The sequence below is a fragment of the Cariama cristata genome, unplaced genomic scaffold (genome assembly GCF_000690535.1).
Source record: "Cariama cristata isolate BGI_N322 unplaced genomic scaffold, ASM69053v1 scaffold3811, whole genome shotgun sequence".
Classification (NCBI taxonomy): Eukaryota; Metazoa; Chordata; class Aves; order Cariamiformes; family Cariamidae; genus Cariama; species Cariama cristata.
Window position 1 is genome coordinate 8759 of NW_009598530.1, and position 21397 is coordinate 30155.

Here is a 21397-nt window from a genome sequence, read left to right on the forward strand (position 1 = left end):
GATTCAGTCTCGGTTGAAGTCTGTAGAGTGGAAGAGGACCCTACGCCTGCAAAGCTGAACTGTCTTGATCTCAGTGGGTTTTTGTTTATGTTCTGAAAGCTTTTAAGTGTTAATGTTAGCTTCTGTTAGTAGTTGCTTCATCAGACACGTCTAGTTAATATTCATGCGGCAGTCTCCAATGCGTCGGCCCAGATAACACCTCTTCTGGCCCTAATGAGGATTATTAAACCCAGCTATCAAATCATGAAACTGATACTGAAACAATTCTGTCCTGTTTGTTGCTAAAGGAAAAGATAAAATGTAGATCACATGTCTTGTTCTTGGTTAACTGAACCAGTTTTGGCAAATAAGGGAGTTTGAAGGCACTTTGTAATGTTAAGCTGGGTATTTCTGCCTCCTGTAGCATTCTTGCTGTTTGGAGAACGTTTTTAGTTTTCTTTCCCATTTCAGCTCTGAATGTGTTTTTGCTTTATTCAGTCATTTTGGACTGCTCTTCCAGGTCATGTGGCAGATGGAGGTGTGTGTCTACAGTGAAATCTAAAAGAGAACATGTTGCTTCTGTACAGCTGGTTTAAGCCCATCTACATCATTCGTCTAAAATAGCAACCTGAACTTGGTTTCATCCAATAGATTCCTTTCCATCCTTCCCTCGAGTCTGAGAACACTTTTGTTTTGGGAAAGGAGGGACCCATGGAGTGTCGTCATGGCGGCAGCAGAGTGCTTTGCTGAGGTGATGTTTAGAGCAAATAAGGGCCTGGGGCTGGACCTGGGAGATAAAACCGCACTGCTGAAGTTTCTACTGAAGATGGAGGTGAGGAGAAGAGGAGGAGAAACCAATGAGAAGCTATAACGGATAAATTCAGTAATGATGAGCAGTCATGGCCTGGTTTGGCCATGCCTTAGCCACCTTCTCCTTATTGTGTTCCAAAATGTTTGTAACCACCATGTCTTTGTTTCCTGCAGGAGCCACCGATGTAAAACAATTTAGGGACAACTTTCTCCTTTTTAAACCAGACTTGCAGTGGTTTGCTTTTTGTCCTTTTTTGTGTGAAAACATTACCCTTTACAACTAATTGTTGTGATTTTATGACTTCGTAGTTCCAAATAGTTTCCTGCAAATATGACAAGACAAGACAGCAAATTAAACTTTTAAGACGGTTTTTGTTTGTTTGGGTTTTTTTGTATTTGTACTGTAGAAGTTCCTCAAACTGCAAGTGTTCTGATGTGCTTGCCTTAGCAAACTTGGCTTACTTAGGTAGCATACAACAGGATATTACACTTGCTAACTGGATTTTTCAGTTGGCTTTATGATTATGTGAAATGGTAGCAGCAGGAAAGGCACCTGCCTCGCAACAAGTGAGGACAACTGATACATATGGGTTTTTTAATCCCGGGTACATGTGAAAAATGTGTGAGAAGTAGCCGACCAGTGTTCTGGCAGGAAGGATTTTTGTCTCTGATGGAAAGGATAGTTTTGTTGTCTGCCAGCCTGGCTTCTGGAAGGAGAATTTCGTACAGCGTGTTGCCATGAGCGTTAATATCTCCTAAACTTGAAGCTTTACACCCACACTTCACAACATAAAGGGGAAAATTAAAACTTTATTTTTAATTCTAACAGTACATTTTAAGGACTTCTGCAGTTATACCGTTCCCTTCTCTTGAGTTTTGGATTCTCTTCCCTTTAAAGAAGTTGATGCTCAAATCTAATGATACAAAGTTAATAGGACAGGTAGGACTTTTGATCTCCTGAAACTTTATCCATTTAGCTTCCCGTGTTGCAGTGTTTTGAAATGAGTACTGAGATACTGTTTGGATATTCTAGTTTAAATGGGAAGTGCAAAAACTGGTATCCGTGCACGTAATGTGTCTGTTTTGCTAAGCTGATGGGTTTTATATTTCTCCAAAAATGTTACTTTGATTCTTAATCTAAAGCCCTAGTTGCATTCATAGATCAAAGTTATGGATGTTCCTTCAGATATTTGATCAGTCTTGGATCTTAGCATTATGGAATTAGTGCTGTGATGCATGTGTTGACCGCTCTCACTTTATAACTGCAGATAAAAGTGTTCGTTTACTGTAATTTAGAAACTCTTTGGGTTTTTTGCATGCTGTGCATTGGGAGCTTTTTGTCAAAAGAATTACTGACTTTGTGACATGTTTTAGTGCCATTCTTGGCTAGCAGTTTTCAAGGTGAATTAACTTTTTTCAATATTAGAAAAGATCCAAGGTGTTACTGCCACCATTAACCTACATCTCTTCATGATGGTGGCCATGCGTATTCAGGTGACAGCCACTTTCTCTTAAGTTCTAAAGCTTTGAGGCTATAGCTATCTATAGCAAAGAAATGGAGACAAATTTTTTCATTCTTCTTGAAACGCAAGGCTAATTCTCTAATCGGTTTGGTTCATCTTAATGCCTGCAGACAAGGGGGCACAATAGATGCTGCTTAGACTGTTACATATTCTCCAAACGAGTTTGTTTTCTGTAATATTTTTTGTAGGTCAGATTTTGATGACAGCAAATTGCTGATCTCTCTTCTGTATGGTTCGAAACAAAGAAGACATAATGTTCCTTTTCTCAAAATCTTCATTTCTACAATCTGATGTTTATTTGCTTTTTAAGTTTTCAAGTTGCTAGTTCTAAGGTTGTTATAGATGACATACCATAATGTAGTATGCTATTGGGCTTGCACTTCGAGCATGCTAGCAGCCTGCCAGGTTTCCTTACAGGAACTGACAAAAAGCTTAATGACTTCTTTGTGAGTTGTTTTGTTTTTAATCCTAGACAGATAAGCTGGAAATATTGGGAGAAGCTATGATCCACTTGTGCGAAGACTGAAAACCAAAATTTTTAACAACTTTGAATGAGTATTTCTGTTTCCACCACCCAAAATAAATCACAGCTGGAGGAATCAGGGCTAAAATGAGAATAACAATTGGGTTTTGATGATCTGGCTTAAGTAATTTAGTGAGTTTGTGTGAAACTTTTGAACTGTGATTTGTGAAGATGCAGATCACTACTAGTAAATGTAGCCAGGCTGGACAGGCAGGACTTAATGTTGTAGTGCCAATGGGAGGTTTTTCAAAGGACGTTGATCGGAGTCCTTTGGCACATCGTAAAATGTTGATCCTGAGTTAGAAAGGACCCTTCTGCCAATGCTTTGAGGAAGATTAAATGTTTCTAGGCATTTCTTCTACAGTGGTGACTTCTTCTATGGTGGTGATTTCTAAATTCTTTAGTTTACTAGTTTTAATCATATGGCCAGCCATATGTGAACTATGATATAGTTTGTGACTAGTAGTAGATCCGTCTTGAGGTGTGTTTTCTGAACTTCGAAATTCTAAGTTTGCAAAATAGCTTGTCACCAGTTCAGAGGCTATTCAAAGTGTAAACCAGTCCGTTGCAGAATGTTTCCCAGGATGTAGGAATGACACTAAACATTGAGTCATTTCCTTGAGGCTTTCCGCAATTTAGGCTAAGGGAGCTTGTCTTGGGGTTTTGTGCTTCAAATAAGATACAACTGGCAACTGTAAATAACTTTCTAGAGATAGTTTGGCCAAGGTCTTTCTGTCAGTGTAACCAACCAAAATACTAACCAGGACAGTGGGAATCGCAGCTGTTGGGCAATATATTTCTTGTGCTGTAGTTATTACTTTTTGTTTTGTTTCTTAACGGAGCAGAAATATTATGTTGATTAGGCATGTTATCTACCTCATTAGTAATCTTCATTGGCTTCTAAAAATTGGGACTACTTACACAGAGGATATTAGTTAGCCATTTGGTGGTTTAGACATGAAATTTCACTAACTTCACTACAGAAATGGTAGCATAAGAATGGTCTAGCCTGGAAAACCACAAGGGCTGAGACTCCTACAAGCTCCTGAACTCCTTGTCCTAGGGCATGAGCATAGTCCTGTACTTGAGAAGAAATGAGAAAAGTGCAAAAGAAAGTGTCCATGGTGTGGGCACTGCCAGAAAAGGTGAGCTGCTTTTCCCGTTTTCTCTGAGAAGGAGGAGGAGAGGAGTGGTGGGTTAAAGAAAGTGTCCTGCAGTGATCCGTGACTTGGATCACACTGAATAGGCTGCAAACACCCTGTGAATCTACTGAGGTTCCTAGTTTAAGGCATCAGATACCTTTCAGTTTATTTACAGAACAGTTTCCAGTACATTGTTGAAACTAATACTTTTAAAGATGTTAAAACTTGTATTTGAATTTTTGTCGATGCCATTGTTTTTCTGTAGAATGACTTACTTCCTTGCCTGCAGCTGTGTTGTCTGTAGAAAGTCTTGTGTGAGGAACTCCAATGTATTAGCAAAAATAAAGTTTGAAACTAGTTGATTTGCCATTCAGAGCACCCTGGTTTGTTGAGCTGGGACTGACGACTTCACAACTATCAAGTGATTCCAGGGCTCTTGAAGTGTTTCTGACTGTTATAGCAATGATTACAATTGCAGTATACTTCATGCAGGCAAAGACATATGCCCTATATTTTGAGAGTATGAGTCATTGTTTCCAAAATTTTGGTGAGAAGGGCAGCTGACAACTGTTCTTGATCTGAGTTTTCAAAAGAGGATACCACAAATGCAGTATGGTCAAATTGATGTGCCCTATATTTTGGGAAGTTTTGATTTCCATTTAACTATATCAGAGTGTGAAGGCAGCAGAGTTAGGTAGCAGTCTTTATCTGGATGCTTTATCTGCATGCTAACTACCTAAATGGCGATTTTTAATTATTCATAATAAAACACAGTGTCTGAGGAAAGGGGAGAACAGGGCGGGACTTGATCAATGCTAAATTTAACGAAACTCTTGTTCCTGTGCAACAAGAAGAGATCTGTGTCGATGATCCGGTGATGTCATCTTTGCCCTTTGGATGATGTGTCCATATAACATACGTACAGTCTGCTTCTGTAGAAGCAGCTTACGCTTTCCTTGAATTGACACAATTTGCCTTCTACACAGATAGCATATTACGTGGATTCAGTTTTACAATCCATCCAGCCGTAGACATGTAGTAATGTCAAGCAACATTAAACATTTCCAGGATAATATCCATTGCCACAACCTTTCCCTATTTCTCTGTTGAGAGTCTTCCTCCACCCCCACCAAACTTCTCTAACGTGTTCCTGACATCCCGCGTGCAGCGCTGAGCAGATATAAGCTACCTTAGTGTCGCAAGGAACGCAGGTAACGTTGGCACACGTGACATACTGTACTTAGCTGTCAGACATTTGAGTTTCGTTTTGCTTGATGAAATGGTGTTAAATGGGGTTCATCAGCCTTAATGGTAGTTTAGCAATTTTACCTTAATTTTCATGCTGATTTGTACAATTTAATTCTTATTATTGGTTGTCAACTAACATCAAGTACGTCAGGCATCTATATTAGGCTTGGAACCACTAGTTTAGGCCTCCTGGTAGAAGCAGGACTTAAATGATGGCTTGCATTATAGGAATAAAATGGTTGGTGGTTGATGGGATGTATAGATTTTAGTTGGGTTTTTTTTAATGTAGGAAATATAAAAGTTTGGTGAAAGTTGTAGTAGCTAAAATGCTAGTTTTTGATCATCTCAAGGAGTAAAGATTTTGCTGAAGTGTTACATTACTTTCCAGAACAGATATTAAAGGTCTTTTATAAAAGCTGTTTTCTAATCGGATCTTGCTTTTTGTCTTTCCCTTTATAGCTAAACCAGGTGGACGGGTGAAATGTCAGTATATTTCTGCTGTGGATAAAGTGATCTTTGTGGACGATTATGCAGTAGGATGTAGGAAAGATCTCAATGGCATCTTACTGTTAGACACAGCTCTGCAAACGCCTGTTTCAAAACAAGATGACGTGGTTCAGCTTGAATTGCCGGTTACAGAGGTAAGATATGACGAGGGGAAAAAAAAAGGGTACGTGAACAGCTCTGTCAGAAATACTGAAACCAGACGTTTGACCCTGAGTTTCTGGTGTGATATTAACAGTAGGTAATGGAAAAGTTTCTTAGTTATTAGCTGTCATAGGGCAGTAGCTTTTTGCACTTACGCATGTCTCAAACAAATAAGAGCTTGCGTCATCAAGAGCACATTATTTGAGACAAAAGAACTTTTTAGTGACCAGAAATAAAGTCTTGTTTCCAGAGCTTTGCAGTGCTTTTGTGTGGCATCTACATGCACTTCTAGAAGTCAGTCTGGGCTGCTAAGCATCCTTTAATATTTTTGTTTTAGGCTTTCAGGGAAAAAAAGACAATTAAAATCAGCTAATACAGTGTTGCTACTTGGGAAGAATGAATGCTGGAATCTAACTTTTCCAGCTTCGTCAGTTGACCTAATGAAGGACTTTTTTCCCTGCAAACTTGACTTCCGTTTTATGTTTGGATTATCGCAGCTGGAGCATGATTCCTCCTGGTTTCAGACAATGTAACTAATCACTTTAAGAGAATCCAATGTACACATATTTTCTTAGAGTGTAATGGTTAGGGTTTTGTTGCATTGGTTTACCTTCAGCTAGCATAGCATTTATTAGGTGAGGTGGCATGTACATTCTGATTTTCAGATGTTGCCTAATACAAGACAGCTAACAATTGCTTCTGTCACTCGGTGACGAGGAAAGTAGCTTTCACCTTTGTAGTGGTCATGAAGCAAAAGACCTGGAAGTAAATCTGTATAACAATTTTAATTACAAGCGAGATTAATTCTTTGGGAGAATTGTAGAGCATCTGCCAATGGTAGTACTTAGAACAGTGCTTACTGTCGAAAAACCAAAACCAGACTAATAGATCCAGATTCTGAATCTTTAAAGCACTCTGAGAAAAGACCACTTCCCACTCATCTCTGTGGGAAATAAATTTATATTGAATGATGCACTACCACCACAAACTTATCCTAAGCATTGATTTAAAATATTTATGTGCGCATGGAATATTGAATAATAGGTGCTTATTATGAACCAAGAATGTGTGTTATATGTGAGGTTTTTAACTACTTGTCTTGAGTAGGAGTAACAGCAATAAAATCTTACTTCATAGAGGTCTCCAAAGGGAGTTTTCCAGGTTCCACAGGCTTGCTGCCACTGGCATCATTTTTACACCCTTTATGGGGTAACTGCAAAATCTTGGTATGTGTGGCTGAGTGTGAAGAGACTGACGGAGGTCAGCCTTTCCTTTCCTAAGTTGTACTGTCACTGGTTTGCAGTCTCACATTGTTCAATACAACCTATAAGTTTGTGTCAGTTTTAGCTAAAGATTCTTTAGTTCTAAAGAGTTTACAGACCCTTATTTCAAGGTTAAAACAGTGCACTTCTCTGTAAAGTTTCTTCTTGTAGAAAAAGATTGGAAGATACAGTGGTTCAGTAGGAACAGATTTGGGGAGTTCCTGGCAAATCAGTGAGGTGGGAGGAAAAACATTATCAGTCTTCAGTTCTCACTTTTAATTTTAAAGAGGAGGTACCCAGACCACAGAAGATTTTAGTAAATATTAAGCAAATATCATACAAATGCATCAGTCCACCTCTTTCATCATAGGAAGGTCAAGAACCTTTATCCAAGCAAGACCCTTTAATTTTTGTTAGTCTATAAAACTTTTCTGCAGATTTTTGCACTTAATTTAAGTAGTCTTTTTATATGATTGATATGCTGGTAATGCAGTGCATCTTTATGCATTTCTAATTGGCAGCATTGACAAGTTATGATGCAATCTCTATGCTGTTTTTACTTCCTCATAGAACACTGTAAAATTTATGAACTTCCACAGCTGTCTATTGTTCTTCTGTCATCTGCAAGAGACTTGGGAAGTATGAGATGCCACAAGAATTGTAATTGTCTTTTTATGGAAATCTGAGAAACGGATACAGCCTTAGCTAGAGAACTGATTTGCCTTATTTCTGTCTTTCTTCCCTTTACCTCCCCAAGGACGTAACCAAGTGGCCATTTGGTCCATTCTGTTTGGAGTAGTTTGTGGCTGTTTAAAGGACTGGCTGGCCGTTGCTCTTGGGAAATACTTCCCTGTGTTTGTAATTTGAAAGATCTCATATAACATTTTTTAGATGTTAGCTCACCTAACAGCAGATGCAGAAAACTCTGTGCTTCGCACATAAAGCATACCTTTGAATCTTACCTGACGACATGAAGTCAGCAGACAGAGGGACAAACTAGAAACAGATGGGACTTGGAAGGAAAAAAGTCTGTAAATGGATGTTTATAGCGCTGTTTTCTAGAGGCATTATTTCTGAGTTTTAAGAATTTCTGGGTTCTAAGATAGCCTGGTTTTTTTCTGCCTCATTTTTCAGCTTCATTATACTAGCATTGTAAGCAATTTATCTCTAATTTTGTCGCAGCGTTGTTTTTCTCATGATCATCTACTCTTTTTTTAAGATACAAAGCTACTGAGGAATACGTCAAGACTTTGATCTTGCTCTCACTTTTTGTCCCTAAAGCTGAGTGAATCCTTTTGAAGGGAAAGCATTGGGCAATAGTTGTCTCCTTTTTGCTTGGCTTTAATATATGTTCTGTTTTAATTGTTTATATGACTGACTTGTGTAACATCTGGTAATATTGCCCTTGAGGGAACTTGTAGTAATTACTGTCACTATTGCTGAAGTTTATCCATTGATTGGCCTGCAAAGTAAAATTTGAAACTACTGACTCAACTCTGGGTCTTTTATGGGAATTATGCTGATTTAATATATGATAAAATAGGATATGACAAATTACATTTCCCAGAGTAATGAAACAGGTGTAATTCTTGTCTGTAGTTATTCAGCGTGGGTGCTAACTTTTCTTGTACATCTGCATTTTAGGCTCAGCAACTGTTATCTGCTTGCGTAGAAAAAGTAGATGTTTCTAGCACAGAGGGATATGACTTATTCATCACACAACTGAAGGATGGTTTAAAAAATACCTCACATGAAACAGCAGCAAATCATAAAGTTGCAAAGGTAAGAATTTGTCTCTATTCTGTTTAACGTGTATTCCCAGATCTAATTTGCTTGGCTACCATTATTGAAGCATACAAAACGCTTGACTTAGTGTGGTGAATTTTGTTCAAAGAGGATGGAATGTATTATGTATTCCTTAGTTCCTCTGTGTGAAGTTTCCCTTGTTAAGAGAACGAAGTTAGTTTCTTGCTGATAAACCCAACTAATAAACCCAACTGAGCTTAAAATCTGAAGTTATTGACTTTCCTTGCATTACGTCTGTGTTACTTTTGTGTGTCTGTTCTTGTATTATTTCGGAAAATCAAGGGAGGGTGCAAGATGTGTGTTTGGTTTTGCTTTTGACAGTTTTGTGGTCTATTTGTTGTTTAGATGTTAAAATTTTAAAATATAAACTAGGCACATTTTTTCTTAATTTAGTGGGCAACGGTTACGTTCCACCTTCCTCATCATGTTTTGAAGTCTGTCGCCAGTGCCATTGTAAATGAACTCAAGAAGATAAATCAAAATATTGCTGCCTTACCTGTAGCATCCTCTGTGATGGATAGGTTATCTTACCTCTTACCCAGCGCGCGACCAGAACTTGGTGTGGGACCTGGTCGATCTGTGGACAGGTATATTAAGACAAAATAAGTGATGAATTTGGCCCCTTAGTTATATCAGAATAAGCTCCTAAATGACTTTAATTTACTTGCCAAAGTACGTAGTCCTATGATGTACTTTCTTGCTCTTACGCGTACCACTAATTAACTGTTTAATGCACAATGCGCTGTACATATTACTAACCTTAGTCCTGCGGCACCCGTAAAGGTTTCTCTGTTTTGTTTGGATTCTGACTTTAATGCCACACAAATTGAATTCTCTTTGCTCTTAATCCCAACATACGCTTTCAGAAAGGTAATGATTGCAGCCCTAAATACACATTAAAATACCTAGGTGGTATTTTAACATGCTTTCAGAAAGGTAACGATTGCAGCCCTAAATATACATTAAAATACCTAGGTGGTATTTTAACACGTTAATGTGGTGTGTTCACCTAGGCTTTACTCTTTATCATGTTTGATTATGGGTTTTATCTGAACAATCAGGTGTGTATGACTAGACACCTATGTTACTGGCTTTACTCAAAACTAGTACTGAAACCTTACTGAGACTGCAATGCTGAGGTGTTCAGAAACTGCATAGCTTTAAGAGCATATGTACGCCTCTTTTGAATGCAAAGAGAGCACTCATCTGTCTGCCAAAGATGGAGCATAGGTACTATGCTGCATCATGAAATCAGTTCCTTTTCCTTCATGCAGGAAAGAATTATGGCTGCATTTTGTGTTTTAGAAGTTTAGGAAGTTGTTACCTTTACTGAGTGTACATATGCTACTTCTGAACTGTCTAGACACCTGCTATGCATTTAGGGTCAGAGAAAAGTTTACCTCAGACTGTTGCTTCATCTCTTTCTGATCCGAGTGATAATGTGTAAACCAGAGAGTAACCTGTTATTTTAACCTTCATCAGCCAAGACTAGTTAGAATACTGGTAAATCTTTAAGTCTGTGAATCAATTCCTTCTTGAAAGTTTCTATACAAATATTATTTTGCAAGCATATTATTGTTTCTTACAGCTCAAATAATTTAAGGCAATTGATTTAATCTCTTACTTCCCCTCCCCAAGCCTCCAGGTCTACCTGTACCTTGCCATATTGTATATTTGATTACAGCTCTCTCAGGTCTGTTTCTTAAGATGGTATGATGTCAAGTTAAGACAACCCTTATGTGGGTGTTGCACAAATAGTTTACTTGCTTGGTAGGAAATGTTTAATATATCCATTCTCTTGTAAGACAGCAAAAATCTCCTGAAACTGAGGAGCAGAAGCAAGAAGTAAGGCACTTTTCCATCTAGCAGTGCTAGTTCTTGTGATGATACTGGAGAACAAACTTCTGTCAAGGAAAAAGGAAAGCTGATAGTTGTTTCTTATGTACTGTTTCAGATGAGGGACATGCACTGAGCGAAGGTGGAAAAGAGAGGAGCTTCTTTTCTCTGTAGATGTTGAGTTGCAGAGGAGTTCATATTTTGTGACTTAGTAGTTTATAGTAAAAAGTATCGTAGTATGCAGTGAGTGACAAATGTTGCAGGGTTTGTACCATGTATTCAGTTCAGCCTGAAATACCTCTCTGGGGTCTTTTTAAATATGCGTGTTCATATCTATTCAACTAATAAACCCAAATTTTTGCAGCAGTTGTCATGTTAAAAAAAGCAACTCTCTAGTTCTTCCATTGGGCTAGATTCTGCATCTTCCCTAAATGCAGAATAGCTTTGGATATCTCATGCTTTTCTGCTGTTTGACCAAATAGGCTACCTGGAAGCTTATTTTATTAATCTTGCTTTTAAGGCCTGTAGGTTGTTGTATTGCTTTTCGTCTTTTACTGAGGATGTACTTTAGGGACCCAAGTGAGAGAACTTTGTAACTTTTCTGTAGTTGTTAAAGATAATTTTGAGGATAAGTTATCTGTAACTATCTGTGGTATTTCTAACGGTTACTAAAACATTGAAAATATCTGATAAATAGTTTTTTTATTCTAAGTGGCAGTTTTGGGTAATGTCAAATTTTTCACCCTTCTAGGTCTTTGATGTATAGTGAAGCTAACAGACGGGAGACATTCACTTCATGGCCTCATGTGGGTTATAGGTGGGCACAGCCAGATCCTATGGCTCAAGCTGGATTCTATCACCAGGTAAAAGGTTTAGTTGTTCTCAGTATTTCTTACCTAGGTGAAGGTTTGGGGAGCAGGGGAAGAAGTATTTTCTTTTTTTCTTTTTTTCCTTTTTTTAAAATTGATTCCTTCAGTGATGGAAATACAGTAACGAAAAAGTTTGTCATTCAGCTCTTTTCTTTTTTTAATTTTTTTTCCATGCCTTCAGGTTGCTTCTTTTTTTTGTATAGATCACAGAAAATACTGTTCTGAACTTCAGCATATAAACCAAACATTTTTAACTATCAAATTGATCTGAGTTAAACAACAATAATACAGGTGAAGTTGATTGTTACGTAGAGTCTCCTTGTTAGATTGTTGAGTAAATATCCTTAATTTTTATAGTGCAAGTAAAGCAAAAAAAAGCAACAAGCTTGACATCAGAGTTCTCTAACCATACTTTCCTAGTGGATCTTGGACTGTATTGTAACAAATGGTCCTAGATCACATTACTAAATTATTAAGCTTAATGAATAAATACAACCTCAACATTTTATTCCACTACTTTTGCAGTGCCACTAGAAGAAGGAAAGGACTCAATCACCTAGTTAAAGCATTTTGTAGCTCATACCTCTATAAATTTAAAGTGTTTCTTCTTATTTTTACAGCCTGCGTCATCAGGAGATGACAGAGCAATGTGCTTTACCTGTAGTGTGTGTTTGGTATGCTGGGAGCCTACAGATGAACCTTGGTAAGTTTAATGATGTTTGGAGTCAACTTAATTTTGTACTGAAGAGGTTAGAAATCTTTGGAGGACAAAGATCAACATTATCTGGATGGGATTTCTGGTGAGTGTGGGGAATGTCACTGACAAGAACAGATTTCCAGAGTGATTCTGTGGCACAAATCACAAAATAATTCCCTGTGCTGTGTCAGATTTCTGTATAACACTAAACCCAAGAAATTGAGGTTGGTTTTATTTTTTTAATTCTGATTTGCTATTCATTTCAAATTGTTCCATGGCAAAGATGGCAGCCAACATTTCTTTGCAGGGATCTAAACTCAATCTTATGTGTGATTGTGACTAGAGCACTTTTTTTTTTAAAAGTTCTTAAACTGCAATGGCCATGCAGTGTGTATTTGATCTCTATGTGAAGTTGCAAGATCCATTACTAGTTTCCTAAAATTGTGCATAGTGACAGAAGTGCAGGACCTTGATTAATTTTAAAAGGGTTCTTAAAGTAGTTTTTGTCTTATTTGGTACTTTGTAATCGTTGTTTGAACACATCAGATTCCTGACTTGCTGGAAACTTTCCTTTGTAATATTATCTTCATAATCCTTCTCTCTTCCTTTCCCTTGTTAGTTTCCAGACATTTTGTAGTAGTGTAATTGCTCTTTGCCATGTCTCTGCCTCGGGTATATATTGAGATTAGAAGGGTTTTTTTCATGCTTCTTGGTCAATGTGTCATTCAGGACTGTTTTCAATTTTGTTTTTTGTCAGTGTGGATGTAGAACTAAAGACAGGACATTGCTTCATTTATTAAGGTCACTTATAGTAATGTCTCACAATATTGGAATTCTAATGTACATTCTGTAGAATTTTATCTGCGCTTTTCTTCCTGAGGACATGACGGGCTACTGCCTATAGAACAATTTTTTTTTGAATGAACTGATGATATCAAGAGCAGTGTGTGTAGATTCCTCCATTTGAATATGAATATCCATTAAGTGATCAAAGGCTTTAATACAGTCTGCTGCTGAGAAACAGCAGGGAAGCCTGCATTCGTAGCTTCAGAACTCTCTTGTATGGTTTACTGTAGTACAGTTCAAACGGTTCAGTTTCAGCTTCACTTCAAGGGCTGAGTTTGTATATGATGCGTATGTTTTTCACAGTAAGAAATCAGTGTTTGCTCTGTTTGTTTTTAATATGAAAAGGTCGGAACATGAGAGACATTCCCCAAACTGCCCATTTGTCAAGGGTGAGCACACTCAGAATGTACCTCTTTCAGTCACATTGGCAACAAGTCCAGCACAATTTCCCTGCACGGATGGCACTGACAGGATAGCCTGCTTTGGATCTGGAAGTTGCCCTCATTTTCTAGCTGCTGCAACAAAACGAGGAAAGATCTGCATATGGGATGTTTCAAAACTTATGAAGGTATACAATATAAACAACCAGTTTTTATTAACTAATTACTGATTAAGCATATCTCGATTTAAATCAAAGACCTCTTCTGTTTTTTGTTGTTATTTCTCAGGTCCACTTAAAATTTGAGATCAATGCATATGATCCAGCTATTGTGCAGCAACTTATGTTATCAGGAGAACAGAGCTCAGGGGTTGACTCAAGGAGACCAACACTAGCGTGGCTAGAAGATTCATCTAGCTGCTCAGATATACCAAAATTAGAAGGAGACAGGTAAGCCAATCTACAAAATTAGAAATATGAAATGCTGCTGTGTAAGTGATAAATGCTGGTTAGTTAAGTCATGCTTTGTGAAACCTAAGATTGATAAGATTTTTTTTTTTTTCCATGGAGATAGTTTTTTTTAAATTGCTGTGTATCTGTACACAATTCAACACTTAAAAAGCAATAATCTAAATTTCTGTCTTTGAAACCAGTTCCATTTTATTCCTAAAAAAAATTCAGTTGTTATACTTCACTAACAGAGAGATTCCAAATCTCATTGCTGCCCTGTGCTGATGTTCCAGAGGCAGAGAAAAAAAGAGAGAAATACAGGTTTTGGAACAGCTTTTCATTTTAGTTATGGGTTATGCATTTCAGGTTTTGAAAGTAAAGGCTACTGGTGGACTTCTGGAACATGCTTTTTTCTGGTTGCTGCTTCTTAATTTCTGGTTATGTCGTTCTGAAAATAAATTCTGTGGATATGCTAGGAATTGCTTTCATTTTGTACCTTTAACACATGCAGGCAGAATCTGAACAATTAGACAGTCCTGTCACGAACTTTTAGATAGACTAGAGGGTATGCCAGTGCTTAGAAAGTGTCATGTGAGAAAAAGCAGTATTCTTTCATTTATGCTTCTTACAGTCTGTTACTGGAAACTCCTTTCTCACTTTACCAAAACACAAACAAAAGAGTGAGTAATTGTTGGAAAACTCAGGACAAAAGGTGTTTGTGGAGTCTTGCTGGTTTTCTGAATATTTCTTCTTAAACTTCAGCGTCACGGAAAGTAACAGTACTGCTGCATGCACAGGAAAGTAAACCTTTGGTTTTAAGTTTGGTTCCTACAGTACTGCAGAGCAAATACGAAGCTTGCTCTTCTGAAGAGGGGATGTAGAAACGTGAGCAACTTCAGAGTGTGGGCCCTAACAACCGCTGGGACCTGGACTTTTACTGTAGTGTTAGGGCTCTGAACTTCTTGAGAGTCAAAGAATTAAGCCAATTTTAAGAGCTGGTTAAAGGATAGTACAATTAGTACAGTCAGTGCAATCATAGTGCTCAGAACTAAGCCTCTTTCACTTCACTTGATTTATATGAAATTTACTATCGCTTTCCCGCTCAAGGGGAGGCTGGATGAGACTCAAAGTACTGAATTGTCGCTGTTTTGTTGTGAAGTGAAGGTTGATCAGGTTTGAGCCAAAAGATCTATTTCTTGGGTGTGAGGAGGAAGCATCCAGTTTGTTGTAATTTGGGGATCTGACTTGGTACTGTGAGCAGTTATCCCTGAAGCTGCAAAGGCATTCTTTTTTTTCACAGACATCCTCTTGTGTGTAAAGAGCCTCTAATAGGGAATTGTTTCTTATATTGGAAAAGCCAGATGCGTAAAATCTTTGTATATTGTAAGAACTACTGAAAGGCCGATTTCTCTTGAAGAGGTATCTTGAACAGAATCTGTGTTTATGAAAAATTGATTCATCTCGTAGTATTTTTAAAAGCAAGATGCCGTTCATACACCCTTTCTGTACTAGCTACAAAATTGCCTTGGTAGAATTGAAGACCAGTCTGGCAGCTCCACCTTTCAGAGACTATTTTGAGGAACTTTGAAGAAGGTGTCATCAGTTTTTAGAGGTTTTGTTTGTTTGGTTTTGTTTTTCATGGAAAGATTCCTGAGAACTGGCTTTCATTTTAATTCCTTTTATGTCTGAATTGTTGGGAATACAATAGCAGAATGAGGCAAGTGGAAAGCTGGTTTACTGGTTCGATGACAGAGGGAAAAAAATCTTTATATTGTTCGTGTCTGTGACCAACTCATCAATGGATATACAGTGCTGAGTAAAAGAAATGCTAGGTTTTAATACATATTGTATTTTTTACTAATTTTTTCCTTTAGTTAAATTTTTTAATTAAAAGTAAGAATGGAGCTACAGTGTACATAGTGTCATTCATGCATTTTTATTTTTTTTTTCAGTGATGACCTACTGGAGGATTCAGACAGTGAAGAACATTCCAGATCGGAATCTGTGACAGGTAGGTTATATCTGATCCATATAATAGTTTAGAGGTCAGGAGAGAAATTGTTTTTCTCAGGCTTTTGAATAAGCCTTGTCAAAACCAATGGTACTATATTCACTGTATTAGAAAAAGGGAAAAGATTGACCTTGGCGGCAATGCCAAATATTTAAGTCCCTGTTTGTGTGGTGGAAAGATTACATACAGGAGGAAAAAAACCCTACTTTGTTGGTTAATAAATGTCTTATTTGACAACAAGCATTGCTTGTCTTGCTGTCAATAAAACACACAAACCAAGTCAAAAGAACTTAGAACAGCAACAAATTACAGCTGTACAAAACCCTTCAGAATTCAGGAGATTGCCAGAGAGAATTCCTGTATCTTGATTATTTCCCTGTGGGTATGCACTTCGATAGAATATTCCTCTTCCTGAATAAAGATTTCGTATGGAAGCACAACAGTGCTATGCATGGTGTTCTTGTGCTATTTTCTTAGAGGTTGAATCATAAATTTTGGTGGGAGGGAGGGTTACATGCTTATTTTCCATAATTCAGTTTACATCTTTGAGTAAGGATCAGCAAGTGGGGAAAAAAAGACCGTATGCATGTGCATACACATAAGAAAATAGACTTGAGATGCAAAAAAGATTTTTTTCAACAAAAGTATTAGCAAAGGTGGTGCTCTGTCGTTTATGCGTAAATCAGCTCTTAGTCTGGGTTTGTATGATGTCCTTTGTAATCTTTTAAGTCTCTACATTACTTAGTTGAACTCTTCTATTCATTGTTGTTCTTACAGTACTGTTTAATTTGATCAGACTGTCTCTTTTAAGTTTTACTGGATTTTGTTTTATAATAGCTTGGAATTCTTTCTATTAGCTGGTCTGTTACACGGTGGGACGTATCAAGTTTTAGAGTAAAATGACATGTTTTCCAACCGAGATTGCAGAATGAATCTGCAGAATTGCAGATTTTTGGTAGTACTGGATTGTCTAGGAAGGAAGGAGAGTAATATATGGCAGAACATGAACTGAGTTGATTAGATTAGTTGGATTTCAGTATGGTGGTCTAGCCAAGTAGAGTAATTGGTGGAAATCTAGTGCTGGTTACTGGGAGACTTGTTATGAATGCTAATGTCCAGTTCTCTGTACTTTCACTCGTGTTGATAAAATGAGGAGAACCATTAGTCTGTGTGGAAGGAATGTTTCTGGACCTCTCTTATTGTTCCTTGACTATCAAATCTTGAACACATGGAATGTTTTAACATCCTGAAACTGTAGAGCAGTGATTTTTTTGCTTAATTATGAGGGTAAGTCCGTAATATATGCAATATGATTCCTTTTTGTTGAACATATGTTATATTAAATATGCTTAATTATGAGGGTAAGTCTGTAATATATGCAATATGATTACTTTTTGTTGAACATATGTTATATTAAATATTTTTGTTTTAAAGGGCATACATCACAAAAAGAAACTATGGAAGTCAGCCTTGATATAACAGCTCTCAGCATTCTTCAGCAACCTGAAAAACTTCAGTGGGAAATTGTCGCAAATGTTCTGGAAGACACGGTTAAGGATCTAGAAGAACTTGGGGCAAATCCCTGTTTGGCCAACTGTAAGAGTGAAAAGATGAAGGAAAAACATCTAGAACAACACAACATTCCCTTTCCTTGTTTATTAGCTGGAGGTCTATTAACATACAAATCACCTGCTACCTCTCCTGTTAGCAGTAACTCTCAGAGGTCACTGGATGGCTTAAGTAGGACTCGAGGTGAGAGTGTCTCGGAACAGGGATCAACTGACAATGAATCCTGCACTAATTCAGAACTGAATTCCCCTCTGGTAAGGAGGACTTTACCTGTATTGCTGCTATACAGCATTAAGGAATCTGATGAAAAAGCAGGAAAACTTTTTTCACAGATGAACAATATTATGAGTAAAAGTATACATGATGATGGTTTCACGGTTCCACAGATCATTGAAATGGAGCTGGACAGTCAGGAACAGTTGCTGTTACAGGACCCCCCTGTGACTTACATTCAGCAGTTTGCAGATGCTGCAGCCAACCTAACTTCTCCGGACTCGGACAAGTGGAGCTCTATGGTTCCCAAGCCTGGGACATTGGTCCAGTGCCTGCGTCTGCCAAAGTTTGCGGAGGAGGAGAACCTGTGTGTAGATTCAATCACGCCTTGTGCAGATGGAGTTCATTTGTTAGTAGGACTGCGGACTTGTCCTGTCGAATCTCTGAGTGCAATAAATCAAGTAGAGGCCTTGAATAATTTAAATAAATTAAACTCGGCACTATGTAATAGAAGGAAGGGGGAACTAGAATCGAGTCTTGCTGTGGTGAATGGCACGAGTATTGATGTAATACAACATGAGTCACCAGCAGATGTACCTAATCCTTTAATAATTCAACCTGAACAGAGAAGTGTTAGTGGTGGATACCTAGTGCTTTATAAGATGAATTATGCCACTAGAATAGTTACTCTAGAGGAGGAGCCGGTAAAAATCCAGCATATCAAAGACCCCCAAGACACAATTACCTCAATGATTTTGCTCCCACCAGATATACTGGATAATCGAGAGGATGACTGTGAGGAGCCTGTAGAGGAAATACAATTAACTTCTAAAAATGGCAGTGGGAGAGAGAGAAGATCTGAGATACCTACTCTTGGGCACCTGGTAATAACTACTCAGGGAGGATATTTAAAAATACTAGATCTTTCAAACTTTGAAATTCTGGCCAAAGTGGAGCCACCTAAAAAAGAGGGCACTGAGGAACCAGATATGTTTGTCTCTGTGATATACTGTTCGGGCACAGACAGATTATGTGCATGCACCAAAGGTAAGATTTTTCTTTAAAAAAAATTATTTTAAATGCTTGATTTGACTGTGTTTGGATTGTATTATAGAATGTTAGAATCTAACTTTCAAAATAATAATAGACAAATTCCATTGAATTTATTTACAGTTTAATTCTGTTCTAGGGAACATGAACTCTAGTTAATTCCTCATCTTAAATGTAGATTTTAGTCTCTAAAATGGGAATAACTCTTGGGTATGTCCAGTGTGCTGGTAAATGTGTTCCTGTAGAGGCACATATTTTCTTAAATCCAAAACAAATAAAGATAATTCTAGTATGTAATTATTTCTGTGCTAGAGATCCACGTTTCAGAAAAATGTCCCGTCTGTAATTGGCGGTATTCAAGAGGTTAGAGAAGATAATGCTTTTATACCTTATTCCAGTGGTCAGTTGTATCTTCTTTCAGATAGGGCTGCTGGTTCTGCTTCAGCCTTTTGCAATTGGGATTTCGCTTCCTTGAGCCTGAGAGCCAGACTAGCCATGCAGGATTGTTAAATCTTTTTCAAAACGAACACAAGACACCTGGGGGGAAGAAGGCAGGTAGAAAGGGAGTGTAACTGAAGTCCAGGCACCTGCTACTTTGTAGAAGTCCCTAAACCACCACACACCCTACTTCCTTGTGTCACATCGAAGCAGCTCTGGTTGTCATCCAGGCAAGTTCCTACATGCACCAACGTCTCATTTAGTTCTCTGGTGGAAACGCTCAGCCTCTCAGAGGGGCTAAGCTGATGGGCTGGTTCACACGTTTCGAATGAACTCCCATCAATATCATGTTGAACTTTACTAGAAGAATTTAAAGTGACACATTTCCTCCTTTCATGATGGTGTCGTGTTGATGACACAGTCCTCCGATGAGTGGTTGGTAAACTCAAATCAGATTTACCTGTTTCCAGCAGATAAAGTCAAGCTGATTTAAAAAATTTCATTCCTAAAAAAAATGCTAAGGGCCCTGTGTTTATCACTTACCTACCAAGAGTTTTAGTAGTGGAGATTTTAGATTTGCTTTTTTTTAGTATGGATGAAAACATTGCATGTTAGCAACTGCTATTTATGTTTGCAGATTCCCAATGGACACATTCCTATTTACTAAATTGTTCTGATTTGGTAACTGCTTTTGAAGAAATTTCTATTAAGCCGTTCCAGCTTTATTTAGCAATGCACACTTTTTCCTAGTTAAAATGGAACTCTAAGTGAAAGGTTAATCGCCTTTGAAAACTGTTAGTGTATCGTATCCATGTCATAATGTTTTTACATATACTTTGCTGATCAAACTGCAATCTCATTTTAAAAAAACTCAAACCTTGCTAAGGTTTTTTCTACAGAATTGTACTAGTGTTAATTTCTTTCTTACATCAAATCTATTCTGTCTTTCTTGTGTTTTGAGATGAAGGATAACAGTTAAAGGGCTTATCGTTACTGTGCATGGTACTTTCCCATCCAGTGTTAGCGTGCATGGTAATTATATTCTTGTAGCATTTGGTGTTGTCTGAAGCTGTTTCGGGACCTTGAGTGTAAGATATGCAGGTCTGTTGAGTTGGGAGCGTTTATTCTGTGCGCGTAGGAGTATTTGTCTCTTCTGCCTAGATAACTACCACCTCTGTTACTGACTGGAGAATACTTAATCTTCCTCATAATAGACAAGCACATCAGTCTGCTTTTTCAATAAACATCTCTGTATTGTTCTCTCTCTGAGAGTGTTATAATAACCATCCAGTAATTTATAAGTAGCTTTGTAGCCATCCAGTAATTTATAAGTAGCTTTGCCGTGACTTCTTTTGTTCTTGCTGCCTTTAAGATGACTGAGATTTATTTGTTTTTTTTGTCCCTTCTGTAGTCCTGTATACCACAGGTGTCCCTCTGCCCTCAAGTTTCCTCTTTTGAATATGGTACTTTGATAGCTCTTTTTTTTTTTTATCCATTGATTATTCTTATCTTTCATTTACACCCACTGCAACTCTATTTGGAACTTGACTTTCTTCTCTGCAACCAAATTAGAATGAACTTCAGAATTCGTTATTTTCATTATTTAAATGTCTTTAGGAGCTTTCCATTTCTGTTCTTTTTTTAACATTTCAGTCACTTCTCTTGGTATAATTTTTCCCACTTTTGAGAAATTAGGTCCAAAGCCATCATAAATATTTAGGGACCAATGTCCATTAGAAGTCTGGATTTAAGAGTCTGATACTAGATATGTCTGAAGCCTCGGGGTCCTAATGTTTATGCCAAAATACAAAGCTTTGTGAAGAATGACAATTCAGGAATACTGAAAGAAAAAGCAAATCAAAAAGCTCAACTATTAATGGAAATTTTTTAATCCTGTTATCTTATTGTACATTTTAATAACTTGATGTAAGGAATAGGTTTTGCATAATTTGTTGAGTAGTAATCATCCTTTAATCTTTCTGCTGTAAGTACGTAAAATTGCTTGCGTATCTGCTAGCTGGCTGAAGAAATTTTTTATAATCATTATTATTTTTCTTAAATGCAGTTTTCTTAGGCTTCTTCCAAAATCACTTTGAGG

The 21397-nt window shown here is 37.6% G+C and overlaps 1 protein-coding gene across 1 annotated transcript; it reads left to right on the plus strand.

Annotated features, from left to right (window-relative positions):
* Positions 1-703: 703 nt before the first annotated feature.
* Positions 704-18875, plus strand: LOC104168662 (baculoviral IAP repeat-containing protein 6-like). Its single transcript, XM_009709323.1, has 11 exons — positions 704-811; positions 3007-3115; positions 5685-5866; positions 8780-8917; positions 9335-9528; positions 11529-11640; positions 12267-12349; positions 13535-13757; positions 13858-14018; positions 15971-16029; positions 17464-18875. Exons 1-11 carry the CDS (start codon positions 704-706, stop codon positions 18873-18875), a joined length of 2781 nt encoding a protein of 926 aa, XP_009707625.1.
* Positions 18876-21397: the final 2522 nt, after the last annotated feature.

What these genes read in the sequence shown, in the direction of transcription:
- LOC104168662 (XM_009709323.1), top strand. Translation starts at nt 704, where the DNA reads ATGGCGGCAGCAGAGTGCTTTGCTGAGGTGATGTTTAGAGCAAATAAG. An exon ending in TCGGAGTCCTTTGGCACATC is followed by an intron (nt 3,116 to 5,684) that starts GTAAAATGTTGA and finishes TTCCCTTTATAG; the next exon opens with CTAAACCAGGTGGACGGGTG. An exon ending in AAGCTGGATTCTATCACCAG is followed by an intron (nt 11,641 to 12,266) that starts GTAAAAGGTTTA and finishes TTATTTTTACAG; the next exon opens with CCTGCGTCATCAGGAGATGA.